General features: G+C 37.9%; 1 protein-coding gene across 3 annotated transcripts in view; it reads right to left on the bottom strand.

The window, feature by feature from the left end:
- Nucleotides 1–1,277: 1,277 nt before the first annotated feature.
- BAZ1A (bromodomain adjacent to zinc finger domain 1A) overlaps nt 1,278–23,565 on the bottom strand; it is a 61,031-nt gene continuing 38,743 nt past the window's right edge. For all 3 annotated transcript variants that reach the window (XM_068683352.1, XM_068683354.1, XM_068683353.1), the window contains 11 exons: nt 23,300–23,424; nt 21,757–22,362; nt 18,810–18,973; nt 18,470–18,624; nt 15,738–15,886; nt 7,945–8,192; nt 7,611–7,837; nt 5,989–6,473; nt 4,794–4,939; nt 2,777–2,864; nt 1,278–2,284 (listed from right to left, as the gene is read on the bottom strand). In XM_068683352.1, coding sequence (XP_068539453.1) covers nt 2,094–2,284; nt 2,777–2,864; nt 4,794–4,939; nt 5,989–6,473; nt 7,611–7,837; nt 7,945–8,192; nt 15,738–15,886; nt 18,470–18,624; nt 18,810–18,973; nt 21,757–22,362; nt 23,300–23,424 — 2,584 coding nt within the window. In that variant the 3' untranslated portion in view covers nt 1,278–2,093. The remainder of the gene's footprint in view (nt 2,285–2,776; nt 2,865–4,793; nt 4,940–5,988; nt 6,474–7,610; nt 7,838–7,944; nt 8,193–15,737; nt 15,887–18,469; nt 18,625–18,809; nt 18,974–21,756; nt 22,363–23,299; nt 23,425–23,565) is intronic.

Below are 23,565 nucleotides of genomic sequence, written 5' to 3'. Positions count from 1 at the left end.
ACTAGATGATAGGAGATACAAAAAACCCAGGTACAAGCTGAAATTCGGGTTGAACAGTTCCATCCGCTCCATCCAAACTTGAAATTATACTTGGGTTGCTAAGGGAAAGCTATTGAAGGAAACAACCTCAGAGAAAAAATGATAGGAATGAACAGTTGTGAGTAAGTTGAAGACAGTAACAACTTCAATTGCATCTGCCAGAGATAGACATGGCCAGTTCACTGTGCCTCCCCCCCAAGTACTCACACTCAAGTCAATGGGCAGCATTCATGTCGGCAAGAACTTGCACAACTGTCTGTGCAACCTGCCTGTCAGTGTGTTCACAGCCTCTTGGGACTTGACAGATGCAGGGATATCAAGTTCAACCAACACACCATGCAAAGGAGCTTTCTGCTACTCACTTCCTTACAGTATTTGTCATTCTTTGTGGTGTGAAGGTCGAAAAACCATTTATGGAACAAGAAACATATCTCGTGTCTAGACATGTTAGCTACATAAAAAGAGCAGCTCGTGTACAAACTCTGAAGTATTAACATGCATCTTTAAACAATAACCCTCTTATTTTCATTCTTAAGATTTTTTTCCCCCCTCTTTTAAACTTCAAACTGGTCAGTCTCCTATCACCATCTGTTCCCCAGGCTCAAGGGAATGCCTGCTCTTGTCAACTCTAAGGCAAGGTAAGCAATACGGGCATAGAAAATCCACAGTTACACAGCATGTAATTGTCCAGGTCAGTAGCATTTACAAGCCTTCATGAGGATGCAATGTAAGCTAGCACAGACATACGGAGAAAAGTTGCTGCAGCAGCAAGCCTCATCTTTCAGTTTTTCCTGCCCTCTTCACCCCCAGACTTGTGCTCTATGCTGTTCCTCAGAGTACAGCATACTCCCTGCTATGGAGGTACAGACCTGAAAGCCAACAGCCAGATAAAGAGACCACTGCCAAGGATAGTAAGGATGCTTTACAGAAGCTGCTGGTCAGCTAAGAGCGATGAGATTTTACCCTGATAGAATAAAATCCTAATTAAAGAACCACACTTATAGAACAACTTACACACACACTTCTTGCATCACTCCTTACACACCAACACACACTCCCATTGGTCAGAGACCAGATAGCACAGTGGCCAGAGCTCCTGAAAATGCTGCTAAGGGTACTTCGTGGTGCTTGTGTGGAAACCAAGTTCGGCTGTGTTCTCTCCAGCAACATGTCCTAGTAAATGAACGGGGAAGGCGGCAGAGCAGTGTGATCCAAAAGTAAAGGTCAGAAGCTCAACATACGTTGAAAAATGTGTCATTTTATTTGTACACTTCGAAAGTTGTACATAGAAACTTATAATACAGTCCTGTAAATTTACTCATTGCTAGAACTGCCAAGTAGAGGGGAAGATATTTATTGATTGATCATCAAGAAGTTACAGGGGAATAAACAAAAAACACAGGAAAATTAAAAAAGTTATGGAACTCTTTTTTTTTTTGTTTTTAATCCCCAGTACAAATTTTATAAATACAAAACAAATTCACAAATTACTTTGAATGCTAAATAAATATCTACTTAATAAACTCAGACTGAATACCTCCAGCCAGCACTGGTACAGTACTTAAAAAATATGCAATTGTACTCATTCATGTGTAGTGTTGAGAAGATATGCTCAAACAAGTTTTAAACATGCACAGTTTCTTCAACTGTGCTACAGCAGAAGATTTTATCTGAGTTGATAAAGCCCTCAATACCACAGCTCCTACAAAATCTAGAGGATGAAACAAGTCATTTGGTGCAGGAAAAAACAATGCATTTCTGGAAGATATTTGGACACATGAATGTATTAAAAATGTACAAAACCTCTGTAAACCAGTACTGTACCCAGTACATCTATCAAAATTATTAGACACTGAATAAAACTGTAGCAAAGGTAATCTTTCCTACGTTCTCCTGAGTGCTTAATATTACATTGAGAATATAGTGCAGGCCACACTTCAAGGTGGTTAAACAGTTGTTATTGCTTTATACAGGTATGATGACTGCATGATTTAACATTTCATTTTAATGAATTTAACAGATTCCCTCAAAAATAATCCTTTGGAAGGCAGAGGTTAGATTCGTGACTTCTTTGCCACAGGAGCGGCATGGTCCACATTACCAGATGTGATAGGAAGTCCAAGCTTTTGAGCCTGAATGTGGAAGAAAGCCTGAAGTCTAGTTCCAGCTTTCGCTTCACTTGTGTTACGAGGGTTGTATTCAAAGCAGTTTGAAAACATCAGCTCAATGTCTTCAATGAACTCCGCTAGTAAATAAAAAGTAAATAAGTGAACTTAGAGTGTCTCATGTCATCAAATGGCGGTATAATAAAGGAGTATGACACCGCTGAATGAGGGCAGAGTTGCCACCCTAAAGATATTTTTACACATGCATCAAGTATGTTACCAGTGAACAGCCACGTAAACATTCTTAAATTCCTCTGATAGTCAATAGAGGGAATACAGAACAAGGAACAACTGAAGCTTTTCTAAGTATTTAATCAGTGTCACACACACTGACATCAAAGGCTTGAGAAATTAGCTGGATTATCTCAGATGCTCACTTCTTATCTATCCATACATCATGTACTTTGGTGGTAAAAAGCATTTTTAAATGACATTTGTTGAACACGAATCATGTTATTTCAAAAAAAAAAAACAACAACAAACACAAACAGATTTCAGATCCCAACACAGCTCTATTTTACTATGATTTATTTTAAAGAGAGAAGAGGGTTTGTTAATTTATTGATACTTACATGCAAGCTTGTATTCACATTTATTCACCTTTTCACGGATTATATTTAAGGCAATAGGTTTTTTGATGATATCATAGTAGTCTGGTACCTTTGAAAAAGAAAAAAATTATTCATACAAAAACCAATCAGAAGCTTAAAATTCTACTTATGTAAAAAAAAAAAAAAAGAAGAAGTCTTGCATTAGCAGAAAGCATTTTGGTTTTGTTTTTCAACAAACAGGAGTATGAAGCAACAACCTACACTTCCTGAGCTGAGTGTCAGTTTGCAGGTATTGCTTTTCCATTTTTATACATCATTAAAGTAGCAGACCACAGCAAACAGCCAGCAACTTAAATAAATCTCATCCTCAATGCCCTGTGAACAACTGCAGGAAATTAAATTACAAGAGCAGATAAGCATTAGGGTATTACAGCTACTCCGATCTGTTGAGAGCAGAAGTTCTCCAAGATTTTAAAAATGTTTAATTTTCCTGTAACGTAATATTAAAATCTCCTTAATCATGAGTAATGGCCATTCTTACTCCACCGCTGTTCACCTTTTTGCACTGTTCATTGAAATTCTATTTAGTTATGTTGAAAGGAAGGTAGTGAACTTTCTGTAGCAAGCAGGATGCAGAGTGCAAGTACCAGAGATAGTACCACTCAGAACAGCGTTTGTGTGATAAATGTTAGAGGTGAAAAAGGACTGCTTAACCCTTAAGGGTACTGATCATTTGGATGACAGGTTTTGAGGTCCAAGTAAGCACCAAGGTATGGGTGCTATTTTCCACCCCACAGAGCACGAAAAAAAAGTGGTATCTTTTTAAATGCACAATCTGCTCTAAATATTGCTTTCTTCTAAGAAATACCTCCTGTGCACCATTGTATATGTTCTAAAACCAAGTTCTTTATTATTGCCTGAAACTTTACCATATCAAATACAACCTGCAAATGAACCTAGAGGAAGAATCAACAGAGATACAGAATTAGATCATGTTTTTCATTCTTTTCACATTCAAAGTGCTGTTTACATAAACACTAAAAGAAAAATGTAATTTTCTCTTTCTGGCATAACGAAGAAGATCTGGGACCTTCAGGTATGGATTTTTCTTTCTGAACTGTACAGGCTATCCTTCAGTGATTTGTGCAAACCTGAATGCACTGAACTCTCGTAGTTTGCTCTCAGGATCAGAATTAAGCTGAGTTCTCCATCCATCCTCCTTAAGAAGCTTCCCTGCATTCACCAGACTTAAGCTTCCCAAAGCAATTCCACTACTCTAGTAGCCAGATGCTTGTCCTGAAATCATTCATTCAAAACTCCTCTCCTCCTCCTCTTCATTTACCAGTTACCACTGATGATTTTAATAGAGCTCAGTGTTTAAACGCTCTAACTCCTGCAAGATGACTATTGCTCCTGTCTGTGCAGAGTTGCTACAGAGGGGCTGAAGAGGACTGGCACTTTGTTACTGTAGAATAAATCCAGAAGTGTCTTGCAACTGACAAGCTAGTGCAGCCTGCAGAAAACCAGACATGCTTTGGGAACTTTTACTGAAATACAAGTCTCTAAAGCAGTACTAAGGATACCTACTTTACCATCTGGTATTTTATAATCTAAATCAAGAGAAAATTAAATGAACTCAGCTAAGTAGTCACCTTTTTACTTCATCACAATTAATGTTGGAATGAAGCTGTTCCTACCTTGCTATTTTATTGCAGATCTGTTCTGAAACTCCCTTGCATAAATTAAAGATAAATGAACCAATTAATAACCATACACTTACCTTTATCAGTCCACTGCTCTTTTTTTTTTCCCCCCATCAAAGCATTTCAGTTATACACAATTGATGCCAAGCATACTTTAAATTTGCATTAAATCACGTCATTCAGAAAACTTAGTTCTGGCACCAAATATTTGAGCTGAAGTGTGAAAATTCTCCTGAATCCCACTGTATTCTCTAGTTGGGTAGTGCCATTAAGTTTTACTGACAGCAAACAAGATTCTCTAATGTTATCATTCCCTCCTCAGTTCTATCGGTTACCTGGATTTTGGAAACCAGTTTCATGAAAGGCCAGCTGTCATCATGTCGTACCAGTTCCACTACAAGTTGCTCGAAAGCTGAGAGTTCGTGAACTCCCCCTTGACGTCCTGAACTTCTTCTGTTCAATGAGGTTTGAGGAGATGATTCTGGGGAGGAAAAAAACAAAGACATCCCACCAGATGAAAATAAAAGCCTGACATGTAAAAATTGAAAGTGAAACACCATTATCCTATTCTAAAAGAAAACAAACAACAAACAGATAGTACAGGGTACGGATGGTTAGAAGATGCAATGCCGAGCAGAGTTCTCAGTTCCTGCCCTTTGAGCCCCTGTATCTTGTAAGCTGGAGGTAAGACAGATTTTTCTTTTTGTTTGGCTGTCTCATCCTACACCCTACCCACAGTAAGCAGGGTTAGATTCCAAGAACAGCTACATTACACTAAGAGAGGAGAGAAAAAAATAAAAAATCAAGATTTAAGCTACAAAAATCTGGAAAAAAACTAAAAGATAAGAAACGGATGCTTTAATCCTTAGACTGTCTAGCACTATATTATATATTGATTTCAATTCTGTGTTAGTGTTTTAATTGGGAAAAAAAAATTAACTGTCCAATAGCAGTTTCTGGTTCAACTGCTCATAATAAAGTTAACGGCTCCTGCTTTTGGAGACCTGAGGCATTAAAACTACCAATGCCATAGTTTAAGGCCTCAACTCATGCAGTTTGGCCTCAGGAATTTAACAAGATTACAGTTTGTTATTAACCACTAAATGTCTCCCTTGCTACATAAAATGCTACCTTGCGTACATCTATGTTCTTCAGCTGTTTAACTCTTCAATAAAACTATAAAAGCTATAAGTAAACATATATATGCCTTAAACCATGCAGATTTTCTGTCTCCTTATTAGTGACTGTTCCATACTGCATGCAAATATGAAAATTCCAATACAGATATGGTAAATGTAATCATTATGGTAAATCTGTATGGTAAATCTATTCTTTAGATGACTGAAATGTCTTTAAGGTTCCCTCCCATCACTGTAAAAAAAAAAAAAAAAAAAAGGAATGTTTTACTGGAAATGGCAAAAATGCTTTCAACAATCATTTCTCACTAATTCTAGTCTTTGCTCTACCACACAGACATTTTAGCAAGCAAGCGAGATTTGTTTTCATTCCAGATAAATAGATTTCTCTAACCTGTGGATTGTCGTTTCCTGCCTCTTCTCTTGGGTTCACTAACAGGAAGAGAAAGCTTTGAGGCAGCAACTGGATACTTTCTAACCCGTTCATTTGAGTCTGCAGTATCAACAATTCTAAATCCGACAGAATTGGAAGGACTATTTTCCAGTGTGTTATCAGCACTCTTTCTTCCTCTTCGTCTTCTTCGAGGACTGAGCAATTCCACAAATACATCTGCTTGTAATGAACTTTGGCTCTGACGAGTGGTCCGACTACTAAGTCGTAAAGAAGGCTTCGTCACTGATGGAGGGGCCGATTTTACCTTTCTTAGACCCCTCCTGGTAACTCTAGATGAAGATCCACCTTGCTTAGGTGTATTCTGCTGACTCCGAGAAGCGTATCTTGCCTGACGGTGGCTGTTCCGACTTGAGAAAGGATTGTTGAGTTTGGCTGCTCTCATTTTTAATGGAAACTTGACCTGCGGTCTTCCTTGCTTTGATGGGCTACAAAAAGTGAGTAATTAGATTTATCCTTAAATTCTATTCCCCTCAGTTTTCTAATTCAGCATTTAAAAAAAAAAAAAACAACCATTCAAGGCTGGTAGGCAAAAGGCTTCCACTGATGCGTTCACTCAACCACCAGTCTCTTAAACACTGCTCTGAATTCTTTTAATCAAATATGATGTGCAGCACATACTTTAAGGAAATGCTCAGAATTCTGATCACCGTGGCAGCCTGTGCAATGCAGATGTGTTACCTGGAGCACAACCTATCAGTTTCTTGAAACTGCCTACTTAGTTCTCACAGCAGTTCTAGCTACCATGATTTTTGAACACAGTCAGCTACAGAAATAAATCATGGTTCTAAATAGCTAAATATAAATGTTACAATCTAGTCAAAGTTTATAACTAATATTCAAGCTTCTCCTGCCATTACAGAAAGATCCCAGAGACAAGTTTACTTATCATGAAGATGCAACTTCTGTCTTACTACTGAATCTCAATTTTTGGAGCCAGATATAGCTTTGCTTCAGTCAATTCGAACGATTGTACTGAACTGACAGAAAGCATTCTCAGATTAGAAGTTTCCTTGAGCAAACATTTATACTCCTGCTCTGTATCAAATCCATCACCACATTGGATTATTTATGTTTGTTTTTTTTCCCCCTCTCCTTTTCTTAAGTCAGCTATTGCAGAAGTCCTCAGTCCTTCCAATGTGACACAGGCTCAAGAGATGATCTTACCTTCCCTACTGTTCTAATACTTACTATATGCATGCGTCTAGTCCCACAACATTCAATATGGGAAGAAAACAACTCCATGTTTTCTCTGGAAGATCTTTACCATTTGAAGTACTCTCCATTGTACATTCAAGCAATAGTTGTACAGAAGCCCAACCCTGATGGCCATCCCTCACCCACATACCTAAAGGTGGAATTTTCATTCTGAAAAGTGAGTCTAAGTCCAGTGGAGCTCTCTTTTGAGAATTTTAAACCCCATCAGTAACTGCCAAATTCATAATGAGCTTCCCTCCACCCCACCCCCTCACTGGATTTTCAATACATGTGCTTACACGAACAATTACTCCACCTAATAATCAAGGTATTTCAGTAGAAAACTACTTTAATGGGTGCCTGCTTACCTCATATCTTCATCCTCCTGAGATTCATCATCTTCCTCTTGCTCGTCTTCATAATCCTCTTCCTCACTTTGTCTCACTTCATCATAGTTTGCATCTTCCTCCCCGTCTTCTATTCGTTCAGCAGTCTCCTCATCGCTCTCCACAGATGGTCTCTGTCTGGAGGACAGGCGTCTGGAGCGCTGCTTTGGTCGGCACTCTGGACAAAACCAGTCCCCTTCAGGAATGACCTACAAACAAAGAAAAAAGGGGGGAAAAAAACAAGCATTAGTAAGACACTTAGCTGTAAGAACTACTCAAATTTTATGCAGAAAGGAAGGTATTTTTCCTCAGATACCTTAAGCTTGGGCCTGATACAGTAAGTATGATAGCCTCGATCACAGCCATCACACAGCACCATGCTTTCCGCATCACCTTTCTTTCGACACACTTTACAGCGAGCATTGAGGATAGACTTGGACCAGATGACACTTCGATCCAATGTAGAGAGATGAAGGAAGACTTGGGACAAGCTGGTAGAAGAAAGAAGCGACTCTCTCCAGCGATCCAAAACTGTTTTATAGGATCGTCCACCATCGCTGGCATCTGCCACGAGAGGAGAAGAAAACAAAAAAACAGGATCAAACTTCTTTTTCAAACATATAGGTTGCTCCAGATGAAGTAAGGCTTGGTATTTTAAACAGAAACGCAATAGCAAACTGGGATAATAATCTTTGTCTTATCTTTTCAGCACTCAAGTATTTCCTTATTAGTCTTCCAGCTGCTGAAGCTTGTAGGATTTTATCTTTCAATATCAATTCAGCTGCAAACTTGCACATACATAAGACAAAATTCTTACTCAGTTGTCAACCTGAAAACCTAATGATTTGCTTTAACTTCAAGAAGTCTTTCTGTATAATTTCTAAGATCAGAATCACACCTTTTCACAATGTTTGCACCTAAATAAACTGTGTGACATTGAACAGAGACTTTGTAGGGGAAAAAAATCACACACACCACAAACCACCACCAACCAACCAGCTCAGAGGGCTCTCACACCTTCCCTTGTCCTGCCCCATTATAATTTAGCAGACCGTTTTGCAGCAGTCCCTCCATGCTTCAGTGCCTTTACTCCTATCCTGCACTCTGCCTTCACAGGAATTTGCATGTCAATGTGCTCAGCCAGACTGGGTGACTGATCTGATGGAAAAATACCTGTTTTCTTGGTATTTTATAAGCAGTATAGCACATGAGAAGCTGTGGCACACACCTAGTGGCAAAACAAGAAAGACCTGGGATCCTCCTGAGGTTAGAAATAAATTGGGGGGAGAAGTCATACCAAAACAAAACCCGTTTGAAAAAGTGAAGTCCAGGCCCTGAAGTGGTCACACAAATACACATGCAGCACAGTGAAAGGGGTGGTACAGAACAGCAATGTGCAGCTGGGAATTGCAGAAGCAAATGGCCTGTTGGAGGAGCTAAAGAAACAAGAAGGGCTAAGTTACACCCTGCATTGCTGCTGCTAAGTGGAAAGGAAATTTGAGTGTTGAAAGCCATTTCTTGCATTTTAAAGCAATAAGGTTTAAGAAAAATCTAGCAATACCTTCAATAATAGATTTAATAATAGAAGTGTCTGAAGATGTCCCTTCTAAAAGTGATATTCCAGTTATTACTGTGTGATCTCTAGCTGATTAATGATGCACCCAAGTATGAAATGCTCCCTTGCCTGCTCTACCAGTCACAGTGGGCACAGGAACGGCCTGCGATCCTGCTGTCTGCCAAGTGATTTCTCCTCAGAAACAGGAAGAGAAAAACATCTAACAACAGATAAAATGAAAGAACAAAAATCAGACTAATTGCTCTCCTGGCAAGGCTGTTCTGCCTTCTCATCTACTGGCTGCCAGGATTTGCCTAATCTTGCATACATTTGCATGAGCAGCAAGCAGCACAGGAGAAACAATGAGCAAAGACAGAGGATAAACAGGCAGCACAGCTCCCTAAATAAAATTTAGCCACTCCTGAACTTCAAATACTGTATTTCTCATCATTTCTTTACTCTGTCCTTAAAGTTTCCTTTCTCAAGTTCAGTCTTACTACATGTAGTGCACAAGCTCCACTTCGCAGCGCTGCAGTACAGCTCTCAGTGTATTATTTAAAATTCAGTTAGATGAAAATGACAATTCCCTGTCAGGAATTACTAGAACCTGAAAACCTGTTCAGTTCGCAGTTCTGCCACAGATCACTACTGTAACTCCAGCAAAGACGATTCATCTTATCCATATATACAGTTTAGCAAGCATTTCCTTTTCTGACAATGGCAGCTTGAGCATTATTACTTTTTTTTTTTTTAATTATTATTGGCAACTATCTGTAACCTGGAATGGTTCACAAATGGAGCTCACCATACAACACAACAAATACACGCGCTGCCAAACTGCAGTTGCAATACAGAAGGAAATCACTGACCACTACCTGCTGAAGCATGTCCCAGTGCTGAAAGAAAACATGCCAAGTGACACTGTCTGTTTCCATTCCCAATTTGGGAAATACAAGTAACACTTTTTTCTTCCATCCCTCAATTTTGTCATTTATATTGTTAACTCTGAGGGGAAAATGGCCTCTTCCTTTGTGTCTGAGCAGCTCTACATGGCTCAGTGGGATACCCCTCTGCCAGCTAAGCCCTCCAAGCCTTGCTACAATGCAAATGAAGTTGTTTGACAGATCTATGCACTCATCTATCAATAGCTAATTGAGTTCAGGGAAGGGTTTTCCATCTTAGTATTTCTAGAAAGGATATGCAGTTGCACAATGCTGCGAAGTTTAAAAAAGGCATTAAAAAGAAGGGGGGAAGGATTACGTGAACATGCAGATTTCTGTCCCAAAGTGATAAAAAAGAAAACACAGTTCTTTATCTCTGGGTGCAGATTTTATTTTTTTATTTTATTTTAAATCTTTGAGCCGTATTTGTTTTACTTCCAATAAGGTTTAAACCTTTTCAGCATTTATACTGCAATTCCTTCAGCACAAGGAACTGGCTACAGAATTAAAGTGAAGAAAAAAATTAAGTGCTCTTTAATACTTCGCAATACAAGTAAACATTTAAAATTTACCATCTCTCTGACTAGTCTCGTGTTCCACTCTCTTCCTCTTTTTATCCCCCCTGTGGCTTCTTTTATTATCTTCTGCATTACCTAACGTTAAATTCATACAGTTATTTCAAATACGTTTTTGAAGTGTGGGGGATATTTTCAAATTAATTTTTATAATCCATATTTGCATAATCTAAAAATGTAACTAGAACAGTTGTTACCACGCATGCATATAGAAGGTAGGCAGGGAAGGGTAAAGAGAATGCTGTGCGTGGAGTGATTGCATAGCCCTGGATTCACTTTGACTTCCACTACGAGCAAAAGGCTTAGACCAAAAGCTTCTTAAGTTGACCCTCCCTTACCTTTATGCCCATCTCTGGTACGAATGGCTATAGAAGGACCTTACTGCACAAACGTTTTTCTCTCAGCAAACATGTCTGGTCTGTGCTGCCACAAACATCCTAACACTGCAAAAATACACCTGCTTCATGGTCACAGCCCTCAGGGACCAAGAAAACTCGCTTGTCTGTCCACATGAAATGACCTATGATAGTTATGTGCAGGAACCTTCCTGAGTATCAGAATGCAATTGCTCTCCCAAAAAGAGACAGAGTAGACCTTTCTCTGATCCAAATGCAAGGTACCTTCTTTGACTGCCTTTTCTGAAGAATAAGAAAACAAATCTCTGCTGGAAGATGCCGTATGTTACCATGAGGAGGTCTAACTATAAACAGAAAGCAAAACAACTTTGAGAGTAGAGGAAACAAAAATAATCTGAGTCTAGGAAAAAAGGAATGGAACATAGATGAGCAAAAAGCAGCAAGAAAGATGTATTTTTTGTTTTTCTTTTTTTGTCCCATAAGTGCATGGCAAAAACCCACACTGTATATGACTGTACCTGAAAGATTCTTATTGACTGGAGTCCTGCACTAGCACAGAAAGCAAGAATTTTTTCTTGGCTGCCTCACTGGACACCAGGGTGACCAAATCACATCATTTTAAACCTCTGTTTTCACATCTATGTAATAGGAATGGTGAAACTTGCTTCTCCACTACGAAGTATTTTGAAATGTAAGAAAAAACAATTTATACCAAAAAAAAAAAAGCTAAATCCACAATAATTGTTTGTACTTCCTTCCTCTTTTTTTTCCTCCAAACTAACACTTCACTTTCCATCAAACAGCTTAAGTTTTAGAACAAAAAGAAGTAACTGTTTATTACATGTTTCATTTCAGAATTTTGCAGGAAAAAAATGTGTACTGCAAGCTGTACCTCCCCCCCTCCTTTTTGATATTCTCCTCAAATATTACTTTGGACTGAAGGAAGAAAATCAAAGTTTTCATGGCTGATTCGTAATAAAAGGATTTCTAAAAACACAATTAATAATAAAGAAATGCTTACATTACAATTCAAGTCGGGTACTGTTAAATTTTATCACCAAACAACAGAAGATTATCAGTCATCTAGCAGTTCTGCAAGGCAGAGGGTGCTGTTTCTGGGGTTTCCAGATCTCCTTTAGCTTTAGTATCTTCTGTGTCAGCCTTTTCTTGCTCTTCAACTTTAATATTTTGTATGCACCTCAACTCTAAACTTATCAAAATCACCAGCAAGGCTCTTGGCAGCCTGATAGAGCCTTAGAACAAAACAGGAGCAAAGAGGAGCAGCTGGTCCTTTTATTACCGTGCTGGGTCCCTTTGTCTGCTCTGCACCCTGGAGGCCACCGGGATAAACTTGCCAGTGACTGCAGTGAATTTCACTACGCTGTCTTTAGTGCTACAAACTGCAAATAGAGCGAAAACTAAAAATTGTTAAGTATGGCTCCAATCCCTAATGGGAACAGAGCACACTGTGAAAAGAGGTAGGGGGGATGGGGCAAAGGAAGTGCTACAGCGAAAGCAACAACTGAAATAAGGAAGACAAAATAAGGTTTCGGTTCGTTTAAAGCAGAAATGCAGTAGTACTCATTTTATCAAACGTGCTCCCCAGCCTACTACCAAAACAGACCTCTTGCAGACTTGGCATGTTTTTACTTCAGTGGTAATTAAGTCATCTAAAAAAGATGGGTTTCTCAGGTTTAATATTAAAAACAGATATACAAGCATTTTCTCTAGGGGAAAGTTTCAGTAAGTAGTTGGAATAACTATTAAAAAAAACTGTTAGAAAAATTGAATGTACAGACAATAACCCAAATAAGATCAAGACAAGCCCACAAACCGTGTGGCTACAAACTAAAAACTAACTTCTGTCCTCGTAGTTATCTTGGCTATTTCCTAGTGAAGTCCATGAAAGAAGGTATCACAGTTCTGGGACAGTCAGTCCCAGAGTAAGCAGCTGTACCCACTTTTTATTAGGATGTTTAGTAACACACCTAATGTCACCTATCTAGAAGAGAGAGCTTTGCCTCTTACACGCAGGAAAGTTGCATACTGAGAAACAGAATTTGCTTTGGTGACATACAAAGTCATTGGTTCCACATAGGGAGTTTAAGCTGAATAGAAGACTTTGCACATTTTATAGTGTTTTCTTTTTGCTGTTTTGTTTGTTTTAAACAAATCTGAAACACTGAAGGGCTATATCCAGAAAGGGCTGCATCCACATCTGCTGCTTGACCTCTGGAGTGCCTCCATTTGCCAGAGGCCTCTCTAGCACACAGGTTTCCTCAACTCTGCAGTTTTGCCCTCTGGTCACATCCAAAAGCTCCCAAGTCAGAGCACCCTTCACATAACTAACTGCCTAGAAATCAGAAAATTCAGCAAGAAATGTGTTTGTGTTTTAGGCCTTCTTTACTACAGAGGTGTTCAAAGCCATGTCTCCTCAGATCTTGCTTTAATTCAGACTCATCTCCTGGTAAGAGCAGGCTCTTACACAACCAAAAATACAAGATGCTTCACACCAAAGGTAGAACAAGGAAAAGGGAACCTGACACTGCGGCTTAATGAGTATGGCAGGTATGGCAGTAAGGCAGTACAGAGCCCAGGATCCCTTCCTGCTCCCTGAACTATGTAGGTTACCCCATGCGTTACAGTAATCTCAAAGCAGAACAAATCCCCAGGCAGTATGGTAATATAAACAAACAGGAGATTTGAGACGTAGACCATGTAAGATCATTTTCCCTATATAGTTTTTCCATCACATAGTAAAGTATACAGTCTGTAAAGGAAAAGACGATTACTGAGTTAAAAACAAACAAGAAACTACATCGTCATCAAAAGGTCAGACAAAAACCCTGAACCATCGTTAGATTATGGCAGAGTTGGGACTACTGAAAAAACAATGAACAAGGATTAAAGTATTATAAGTTGTTGGTTTTTTTTTGTAGGGACACTTTTCTCTTAGCCCTTTTCATCTAACTCAAGATGTCAGATCTATAACCTCCTAATAGTCATTTTCTCCCTTAAGTGCAGACTTGCACCTAAAGTAAACTTCAGTAAATGCAGTAAACTTGCAACTGTCAGCAAAATGCTGTTGCCAAAAATACTCAGACAGTTTGGAAATGGAGGCTTATGCTGCACAACGTATTTACAAACAACACATACAGAATCAACACGACGAACACTAGATGTGCTGTCAATTAAAAGCACCACATGCACGGTGTAAGTCCAGTCACAGGGCAGAAAATAAACTACACCACGCCTGGCTTGGAAAGAGAGGATGTATTTGGATTGACCAAACACTTAACCCAGTAAAACTTCTAAACAGCTGTGATTTTAGCTACTCCTATGCTTTACCCTTTCATCTCAATTGTGCTGCATTTTCTTCTTCTAGAGGTAATGGCACCAATAAAAAAAAGCTTGCAGAAGGGATCCTGCCCTTGTGTCAGATTGTCTGGCGTAAGTCTAGCTCAAACTTATCTTCAGTGGCAAGTGATATTAAGACAGGCTCCATGTAGGGGCAGCAGAGATGCAGAAAGTTTTAAGTCGACTGTGCCATGGAGCAATAATGTGAAGTGAAAACGCAGGTTTCATTGTATGAATGTCTTGAACTGCTGCAACAAAAACTGCTGGAACTGACAGATTCTGTATGCAATCATTATCAGAGGGAGAATACCATGTGTAACAGCTCATGCTCTGGAATATCCACATTATGCACTGCACTGGTAACCCTGCTCCACTACACTCCCACTACAACAAGAGCCAGTCCAGCTGGGGCACAAAGCACAGCTCCTCAGCGTGACATGAGGATGGGAAGCTTGCTGGGACAACTGCCTCAGGAAGGACGTATCTTCAAGCAAACCTCCAGTGTTGAACTGCAGAAGGACCCAGGTAAGGGACCTGAATAATTAATCACCAGAAAACAAAGCTACAAAGCTACAGTATGTGCTTTGGATTTTGTCTCTCATCACTAGAGTACGACAGAGGGATTTAAGGAAGGAATATGTGCTAAAGTCAAGCTCTGTAAGAGTGCTTTAAGTTTTCTGAACCCTTTATTTCCAAGTCTTACAGCATAAAATAAAACCTAAGGACTAGAAAGTTTGCAATGTAAATCATTACTACATTTTATTGTAAATATTCTATTGTTAAACAGATGATCCAGACAAACCAGGACTATATTGTTTTCACAGAAACAGTATAAAAAGGAGTTTAAATTTTACAACCTAATGACCAAAACTCATAGTATAGTTCCGTGATACATTACCTTCAACAGTAGTACTGAATTACAGATTATTCACCCAGAAAGCTCACTCACTGCTGCCTAAAGGTACAGCTTATCTTCCAGTGCAGCAGTGTAATTGTGAGACCATGTAAACAAGATCACAGAAGTGATCCAGGTTAAATAGGTATATATTTAAGTAACAACGTATTTTACTCTAACTTTTATGTATGTTCCTTTTTTTTTTTTTAACATATATTTTCTTTCTGCACATTGTGAACTACAAATATCTCCTCATGATCTAATGTGTACTGATTTTTTTTTTTAAACAATGGTACCTAGCAATAGGTTAGCTGTTTGTTCTTTTCCCCAACCTATCCTTCTAAAACATTTAGTCCCACAAAAGAAGCAAAAAGACTAAAGAAATCTGACACAAAACTGGAGACACGCAGTTTCAAACCTGAAAGCTTACCAAGAGGTGCTTTGAGAAACCTGCGCTCAATTCCTTGTTCTATTTGGAGCAGTGCAGATGCCAAGTGGTGGACCACATTATTAACTGGCTGAGGAGTACTTGTACTTGTTGATGCAGCACTTGGAGCTTCGGTTTTTAATCCGACAAGTCTAAAACAAAAAAGCGTATTAAGCACATTTTAATGTATTTTGATTTCAACACCATGATAACTGCATCTATCTTTATTCACAGGTTTCTTTCTTCCCCACTTTATTTATATGCATAGAATATAGACATGAACAGATACTGCTCAGGTGTGATTAGTCATCCCAGTTCTTAAGTTTGTTAATTAGTCCAGTTAATTGAGATAAATCATCCTTAGGTAAAGGAAGATACCTAAATTTCAAGAAACATGGATGCCTGATTTTGCTACAATTAAGATTTTCAGAAGATTCCACCAGACAATTTATGAGAAATTACTATAAAGAGCACAGTTTCAATAATTCTTCCAAAAAAAAAAAAAAGAAATAAAACCCTAAAATAATTTTAGAATGTTACATTGAAAAGTCTTAATTTATATTCTCATCTTTTAAGAACCTTCTAAAATACTAACTCTTCCCGTAAGTTAAAAAGAAAAAATCCCACAGCAATAAAAAAGTCATGTTCAACATCCATAGCAAGTCACTTAAAAATATTTCCAATCTTTTCATTATACAAAGTATCTCTTCAAAAGTTTAGTATAAACAAATGAGCAAACTACATAATTTCAATGATAAAGATGAAAACAAACAAAGCCAGTATTTCAAGTATATGGTTTCTCCTAAGGATTAATGTTAGGAGCAAAATATAAGGCACCCAAGATCCTGGCCTCAGCAACCGTGCTGAATAAAACAAAACATGCTGACTTGAAAGGGATGTGCTGTGGGTATTTAAGTTTATTTTTTTTCTTTTAAATTCTCAACCAAGAATTAAGGTAGATTTGCAATAAAACAGTCTTTGCTCAAAGAAGGCAGTTAAGTAATCATTTCAAAGTGCAATTAATCTTCTCAACCACAAGAATAAGTATAGTGTAGGAAAGCAACTCAAACTAATGAAAATAAAATTCAATTTCTACTTGGGGTTCATAAAAAAAATAACTAATTAAGACCGTCTGGATTGTGCTTTATTCTGGTGAATGTGCAATGCTTTTGGTTGTCCCTCTTCTTTTTTCACACTTAAAAGCTGTTCATTATATTTTGCAGTCACACATTCAGAGAGCCTGAAAGCAGACAGAAAAAAAGCTGCATGCTTATTTACATTTCACTAGTCAAACCCCACAGTCTTAATGAGATGTCACTCTGGGTGGATAAAAAGCCCAGCATCAAAAAGAATCTGTCATATGATTGCAGAATCCCATAGTCTGTTTTAATATTCAAGACTTTAATATTAGAGTGGCAACAACTCAGGAACTTTGATAGAGTCTGAATCAAGTGCTAAAAACGAAGCAACAAGCTTCTGCCACTGAACTAAGAGACAGCAATAGAAGCAAGTGCCCAGGGTAACTGGAGACAGTCAAATTTTAGCTTCATGATAAACGAAAACAGCAGAATATTTCTGCTGTTACAATTCTCAGGAAGCAAATATCTATAGACTGTGTAATTCATATAAGGGAGATGACCCTATGTATTTTGCACAGAACTGGAGAACTCAGATTCAAAGGAGAGTCTGACAGAAAAGTACTTATTCAGCAAACTGCAATAAGAGGAGAAAAAAATAAAGAACCTTAAAAATTAAATTCCCACACTCAATATAGGATTCAAGAGCCTATCCAGGAATACTGCCTTCATAAAATAAAAATTTAATTGCAGAAAACCTCACAGAATACATAAGCAAACAGTACATTAGGACAAGGATTGCTTCCAGTGAATCTTTTTTCCCTGCAATAATTTAACATTTACATCCTTTCAAGACACAAGTTTATATGTATTAAGTAAATTAAGGTATAACTATTTCTGACAAGTATGCAACTTCTGAGAATTAAATATTTACAAGTTTTCACAGAAAAACCTTAGTCACTATGGTTTGATTTACAAATGCTGATTTGGTAAAAGTCTCTCATCTCTCTCAAAAGTTTGTTTAGAAAAAAAGTGCTTTTGTAGTTCCAATGCTGATTTGACGTTTCATCTTTTTTATTTTTTTATATATATATTTTTTTGAAGTCTGCAGTTTGCTCTACAAAAGAATCATCATTATTAAATTTTAAGGTTGTATTGCTGTTTTGCTACAGCGCCAAAGACTAATGCAGACCATGACCTGTTGCACTGATGGTTCTTACAGTGACTCATGGAGAGGTGCATAGTACATGAGTATTACCACCATTCCTTTTAAATGTTCTTACTCTTTCCACAAAGCTTTTATTCTGGAAAATGAGAAAACCACCAGAGTATTTCTTCCCTGTATTTTAAGTGACTTTTAAATTTGGAACATATGAATTCATGCTAAAAAGGACATTCACTTTGAGCAGCACAGTATCTGTATGGTAGCATTTGTCAAGCTGGCCTGCAGCTGTCTTTGTTTTATTTGGTAATAGAACTGTGTCATTTACAAAACATAAACCAATGCTAAAATACCACATTTTACAGCTCAAAACTTAAAACTTACCTTCTCAAAAATACCAACTCATATAAATTAAGAGTGAAAATGGTTTGAAGGTGGAAAACCAGAGTACTGTTACAGAACTCACAGGGAAGAGTCATTTAAATGGCAGTTCTTACCGGTCTTTCACAATAAATTTATCTTGATCATCAGTTTCCATTTCTTCAGATTCTTCATTCACAGCTTTAATTATACCATTTTCTTTGTTTTCATCATTTAAGAACTCATAACGCCCATGTTCTAAGGCTGCTCTCCAAGACTGTCTGTCTATAACCTGAAGCAAACATACAAATTTTAAGTTTCTGAAGAATCAAAGGCCACAAACTTCTAGTGCCAATTACTGTCTACACTTAATTATATTACATTGTCAGTGAAACCCACAGCATGCAAGAGTTCTCATTTAGGTTACAGACTTGACGGCACCACTGTGCTCCTAGGTGCTCTACAGTTCACAAGTACCTTAATAGCCCCCAGTGTTCCTTGGTAGATCCTGTCTTCAATGTCCAAAAGGAAGTCTCTAAGTCTCAGTTCAAGCTGCTTTTCTGCAGAGATGTGGGATGCATCATGGGCATTCTGCATCCTTCCACGTCCTGAAGGAGGTCTAATGTCACTTTGAGGTTTGTCTGTAATAACATCAAGTAACTAACCGTTAGAGGACTTCCTGGAGAGAGCATTCGGTTGTACAAGGCAGAAAAATCTAAACAATGGTTCAGAACTCCCTTCATATAACAACAGTTGTCAATGCCAACACCCCCACACCAACTAAGGCATCTGATCCAGGCAAGCAGAATATTCTTTTAAGAGAAGACCTGAAGACAAGCATCTGTGCATCCCAACAAACAGGATAAGAAATTCTTGTCGATTTTAAGAAGTCATTGTTTTGCATTTATCTACTACTTTTATCTGCCAGGCATATTTATCAACAACTCTGCTATGAATACAAGAGAAGAAAAATCGTAAGATGAATAAAGTCACACTTCTGGTATGTTTTGTATTGCATTATTGTTACTTTGCAGGACTAACAGAACTCACCTTTCCTTTGTGCATGGATCTTTATCGTAATATTTAAAACATGCATATGCAATTGTCAAGTCACAGAAACCAACAGAACAAGGTACAGTCCCTTTTTAAAAAGTTATTTTGAAAGCAAACAGGTAAGTGCCACAGGAACGCACTAGACTAACTGCACCCTCTAATTAGAAGAAAGTGGAGCTAAAAAAGGAACAAGCCAACAGATATGTTACAAAAAAAGGAAGAGCCAAAGAGCTGATGATATACTGTCAAGCAAAAAGACCTCTTCAGAGGAGAACCAAAAATTTATGCAAAAGTTCAGAAGCCACAGGAAAGAGCTGAAGTTACGCACACATCTTAAATTGCTGTTTGTAAATCTGCAGAGATGGCAGACATCTCTTCATACGATTTACCTTAAATCCTCCAAATGTAGTGATGAAGAGAATATGCAAAAACTCAGAGGTATTTAATCAAAAGTTACCTTAGAGCTGCTGTCGAGGAAGTACAGGACAAGTTTCTAAGACACTCAAGTGCAGAAATAATTCCCTGTAACTGAACGTAATTATGCAAATATTCTGAAAATGGATACTAGCATACTCTGTCTGGATGTGAGAAACGTCCTTTTTTGTTTAAAAGAAGGAAATCAGAAGAGAAATGCCTTTCCTTGAGCAGAACTAATACAGCAGCAATTAGCTTGCAAATAATCAATATGGAAAAAGTAATTCCAGCGTCCGTTAACTTAATATTACTTAATTTTAATTAAGTAATAGGGTATATCCTGTTTCTTTGCCTGCTCTTGTGAGTGGGAGAATCACAGAACAGTTCTCAGTTACTTGAATCAGAGTCCTGCAAGTCATGTGAGTGAAGGAACCAAGGCAGCAGCTAAATTCCACTGTAGTAAAGCTCCCTTTAAAGGAAAGCTATATCTGCTTATTGTTTCTTATCACATTAAAAAGGAAACATTAGTATTAGGCCACTGTGTTTTAATTTTCTTGCTTTACTACAGTGAAAAATTTGAGGTTCAAAGATTTTTAAATTAATCCTATTCTAAAAATTCTAGCATCAACAGAACTGAAAATTGTGATTTGGAAATCAAGTTGCATTGCGGACAGAGCAACACACAAAGATGCATATAAAGGATCTTCGTCTAGGAAAATAAGGAAAATCCCCCAAACACACACATGCACGTGCATAGTATAAAGTGAGAGATTTTCTCACCAAAATCCAGGGAAATAGCTGTAAGACCTCCAAACAAAGCTTAATTACTATGCAGAGTCAGTGCTGTGCTAGCTTCCACCAGAAGGGTAGATCTGTTATGGATTTATTAGTACCTGTACCCAAATTGTTAGCAGCATGCCCTGGCGCGTACAATCCAGCAAAAACAGAATACAGTTCTGCTGTAAATAACTCTCCCTTGCCCATGTAGAGATGACAAAATCTTCACAGTAGTTTTGTTATCATACAAAACAAAATGCCATTTCTTGAACATTACCCCATGGAGTTTACTTTTGGTAACATCCTCTACCCATCGCCATTCTACAAACAAACCAGATGCAAGCTTACATATGCAGGATTTTACCAGTAATTGAAGCCAATGCTTTGGGACAATAAATGGAAAAAATACTTGGCCAAGAGGAAAGAGGGGAAAAGCAAACAACCAAACAAAACCTAGGTCCTAACTTTAGCATGGTTTTACACTTTTACTCTTTTAAACCCGTAAGAACAATACTGTTCTGCATACGCTTCCTCCTCTTGTAACGATCATTTGCCAAAGCAGAGGGAGAGAAAAAACAAAAAGCAGCCCAACACAGAATCCACAGCATTAATGTAAAGTTTAACAACCAACACAGCTACACTTTTTCCTCCCCAAATGTTTTAGTATGACCCTGCAATAATGCTATTTTTCCCTTGTTCACAACACTCAGACCAGCAAAGGCCTTTGAGTAATTTCAAGCATTGTTATGAAAGAATGTGTCCCATCTACTCAAAAATCCATGTGACAATAAATCAACTCCCTTTGTGAAGTTTCCATGTCCAGCATCACTCGAGTCTCACCACATTGGAAATGAGGACATCAGATCAATACTATGACTTAACCATTAACAGATATTTACCTCTATCCCTTAGTAATCTTTTCCCAAAACTCAAATTGCTTCCTCATGATGAAAATATTGCTTTTTTAAGCATAAAATATCACAAAATTAGTTCTCAGTTAGAAAAAAAGACAAACCAAAACAAAAAATACACCATGTTTTCCATAGAGCAAAATAACGCTTAAGTAGTAAGAATTGGTTTTAGGAATTAATTATAATTAAATGAGAGTTAGAAGTTTCTAGTATATAATACAGGAATTACAACTGTGGAAGCAGATTAAAATCAGGAACCTGTCCTTTACCTGGAATATGGAATTTTTCCACAGGAAAACTGCTTAGTTGTTCATATATTCTATTTTTCTCCTGTAAAAGAGTTTCTTTTAAGGCACTCTCCCTATGTCCTCGGGAATTGAGAGCCTCTAGAAGTTGGTCCAGTTGTTCCCGAGAACTGTAAAAGCACCAACGGTTTGGTTTATATACTGGCCTTGGCACCTCTACAACAACACTGGTGTGTGAATCTTGGTCAATATTGGAGGTAGATTCAGAGGATTTCAAAGACTCTCCAGTTTTACTGAATACCTGAGGTTCATTTGTGCAAGACTGTACACTATTCTGAAAGGAAGAGGTTCGAGGCAACAACATGTCTTCTGTGAGACCAGAATAGTCCTCTTCTATAAACAATCCAGGAACAGAGGGGAAAATCCAGTAGCGTCGGTACATACGGTCACGACCTAAGGGGGTAATATTTGTGCAGGCTGTTGCATTCTGAATCTTTTCTAGTAGTTCCTTCTCTTTCTTTTGTTGCTCCTGTTTTAAAGCTTCCTCGTCTTCAGCAGTAAGTGGTTCACTCTTTTCCGAAGTCTCTTCTTGTCTTGTAAATTCTTTATATCCATTTTGCCCTCTCCTTCCTAAAAGTTAAAAGAAAAAAGAGCGGTAGCAACATGCTTAGATTTATTTTAGCTAAAGAAATAATTTATAAGGGTTGGTTTAAGTCATCTCCCTTCACGACTATCTAAACTTACAGTCAAAAACTATCAGCTTAGTCAGGAAGCAACTCCAGCTTTAATAAAGAAAAAGTGATTAACCGACTTCCCCCATAAAATAAGGGGAAATTACTGTACCTTCTCTCATTTACCAAGACTGAGATTTTTAGTATTATAAAAAAACACAACTCTGAGAACTTAAAAGAATGCCATAAAACTGTCTTATTACAATAAAATAAAACTCTAGCAATTGAATTCTAACTCTGTTTTGGACTGTATTTACCATACTCAAAATAATGAACTTAAATTCCCAGAAAACCTCAAGCAAAATCAGAAGTGTTTAAAAATTCATCTTCGTCTGATGAAACTTATGTCTAGTTACAAGCAGTAGGCTATGGCAATTACTGTACCAGAGCTGCTATTAACAGCTGCTTAGGAAGTCTGGGAATAAGTCTGATTTCATTCTTATACAAAAAGGCACACTGCTTCATTAACAAAAGCAAACTAAATCCAATCACTCGTTGTAACGTGTTATTTTAGAAACCTGTTGAAGATTTCTAACAAAAATAATAAAAAACATTTTATTAGATGAGATTCCTTCGAAGTCACTGAGGTACATTACTTGTAACTGTAATCATCTGTCAGGCAAGTATACAACACAAGAAGCAGGAGAGGAAAAGAACATACAGCTGACAGCTAGATCTACATCAGGCCAGCTAAACTGAATGAATACCCCACTATGATCATGATCTTATTTTTCTTTAAAAAGTTATGAAGACAGATGCTTACTGAAAGTTTAAACAAGAACTGCCCAATTGTGTGCATGCATTCACACAAACACACACGTGCTTTATAGTATTACCTCTTCTTCCTTTTTTGTTTGGTCCCAGCTCTTCTTCATCTTCTGTCACTGTATCTGCATCTTGCTCTTTACGTTCAGTTTCCTTGCTCTCTGCACTAGTATCAAGGTCTTCCCGTTCCTCCTCCCTGAGGCAATTACAAAAAATGTGACAGGCTGAGCAACCACATATTAAAAGCTGAATGGAATTAAAAAGAATACATGGTATAACATGGCATCTTCAACACAAACAGTATTTTCTCTCAGAAGTACTTAAGCTTGTCACAGAT

The sequence above is a fragment of the Anas acuta genome, chromosome 5, assembly GCF_963932015.1.
Source record: "Anas acuta chromosome 5, bAnaAcu1.1, whole genome shotgun sequence".
In the NCBI taxonomy this organism is placed as follows: Eukaryota; Metazoa; Chordata; class Aves; order Anseriformes; family Anatidae; genus Anas; species Anas acuta.
The sequence above is the reverse complement of the archived record's forward strand: the minus strand, read 5'-3'. Positions and strand labels throughout refer to the sequence as shown.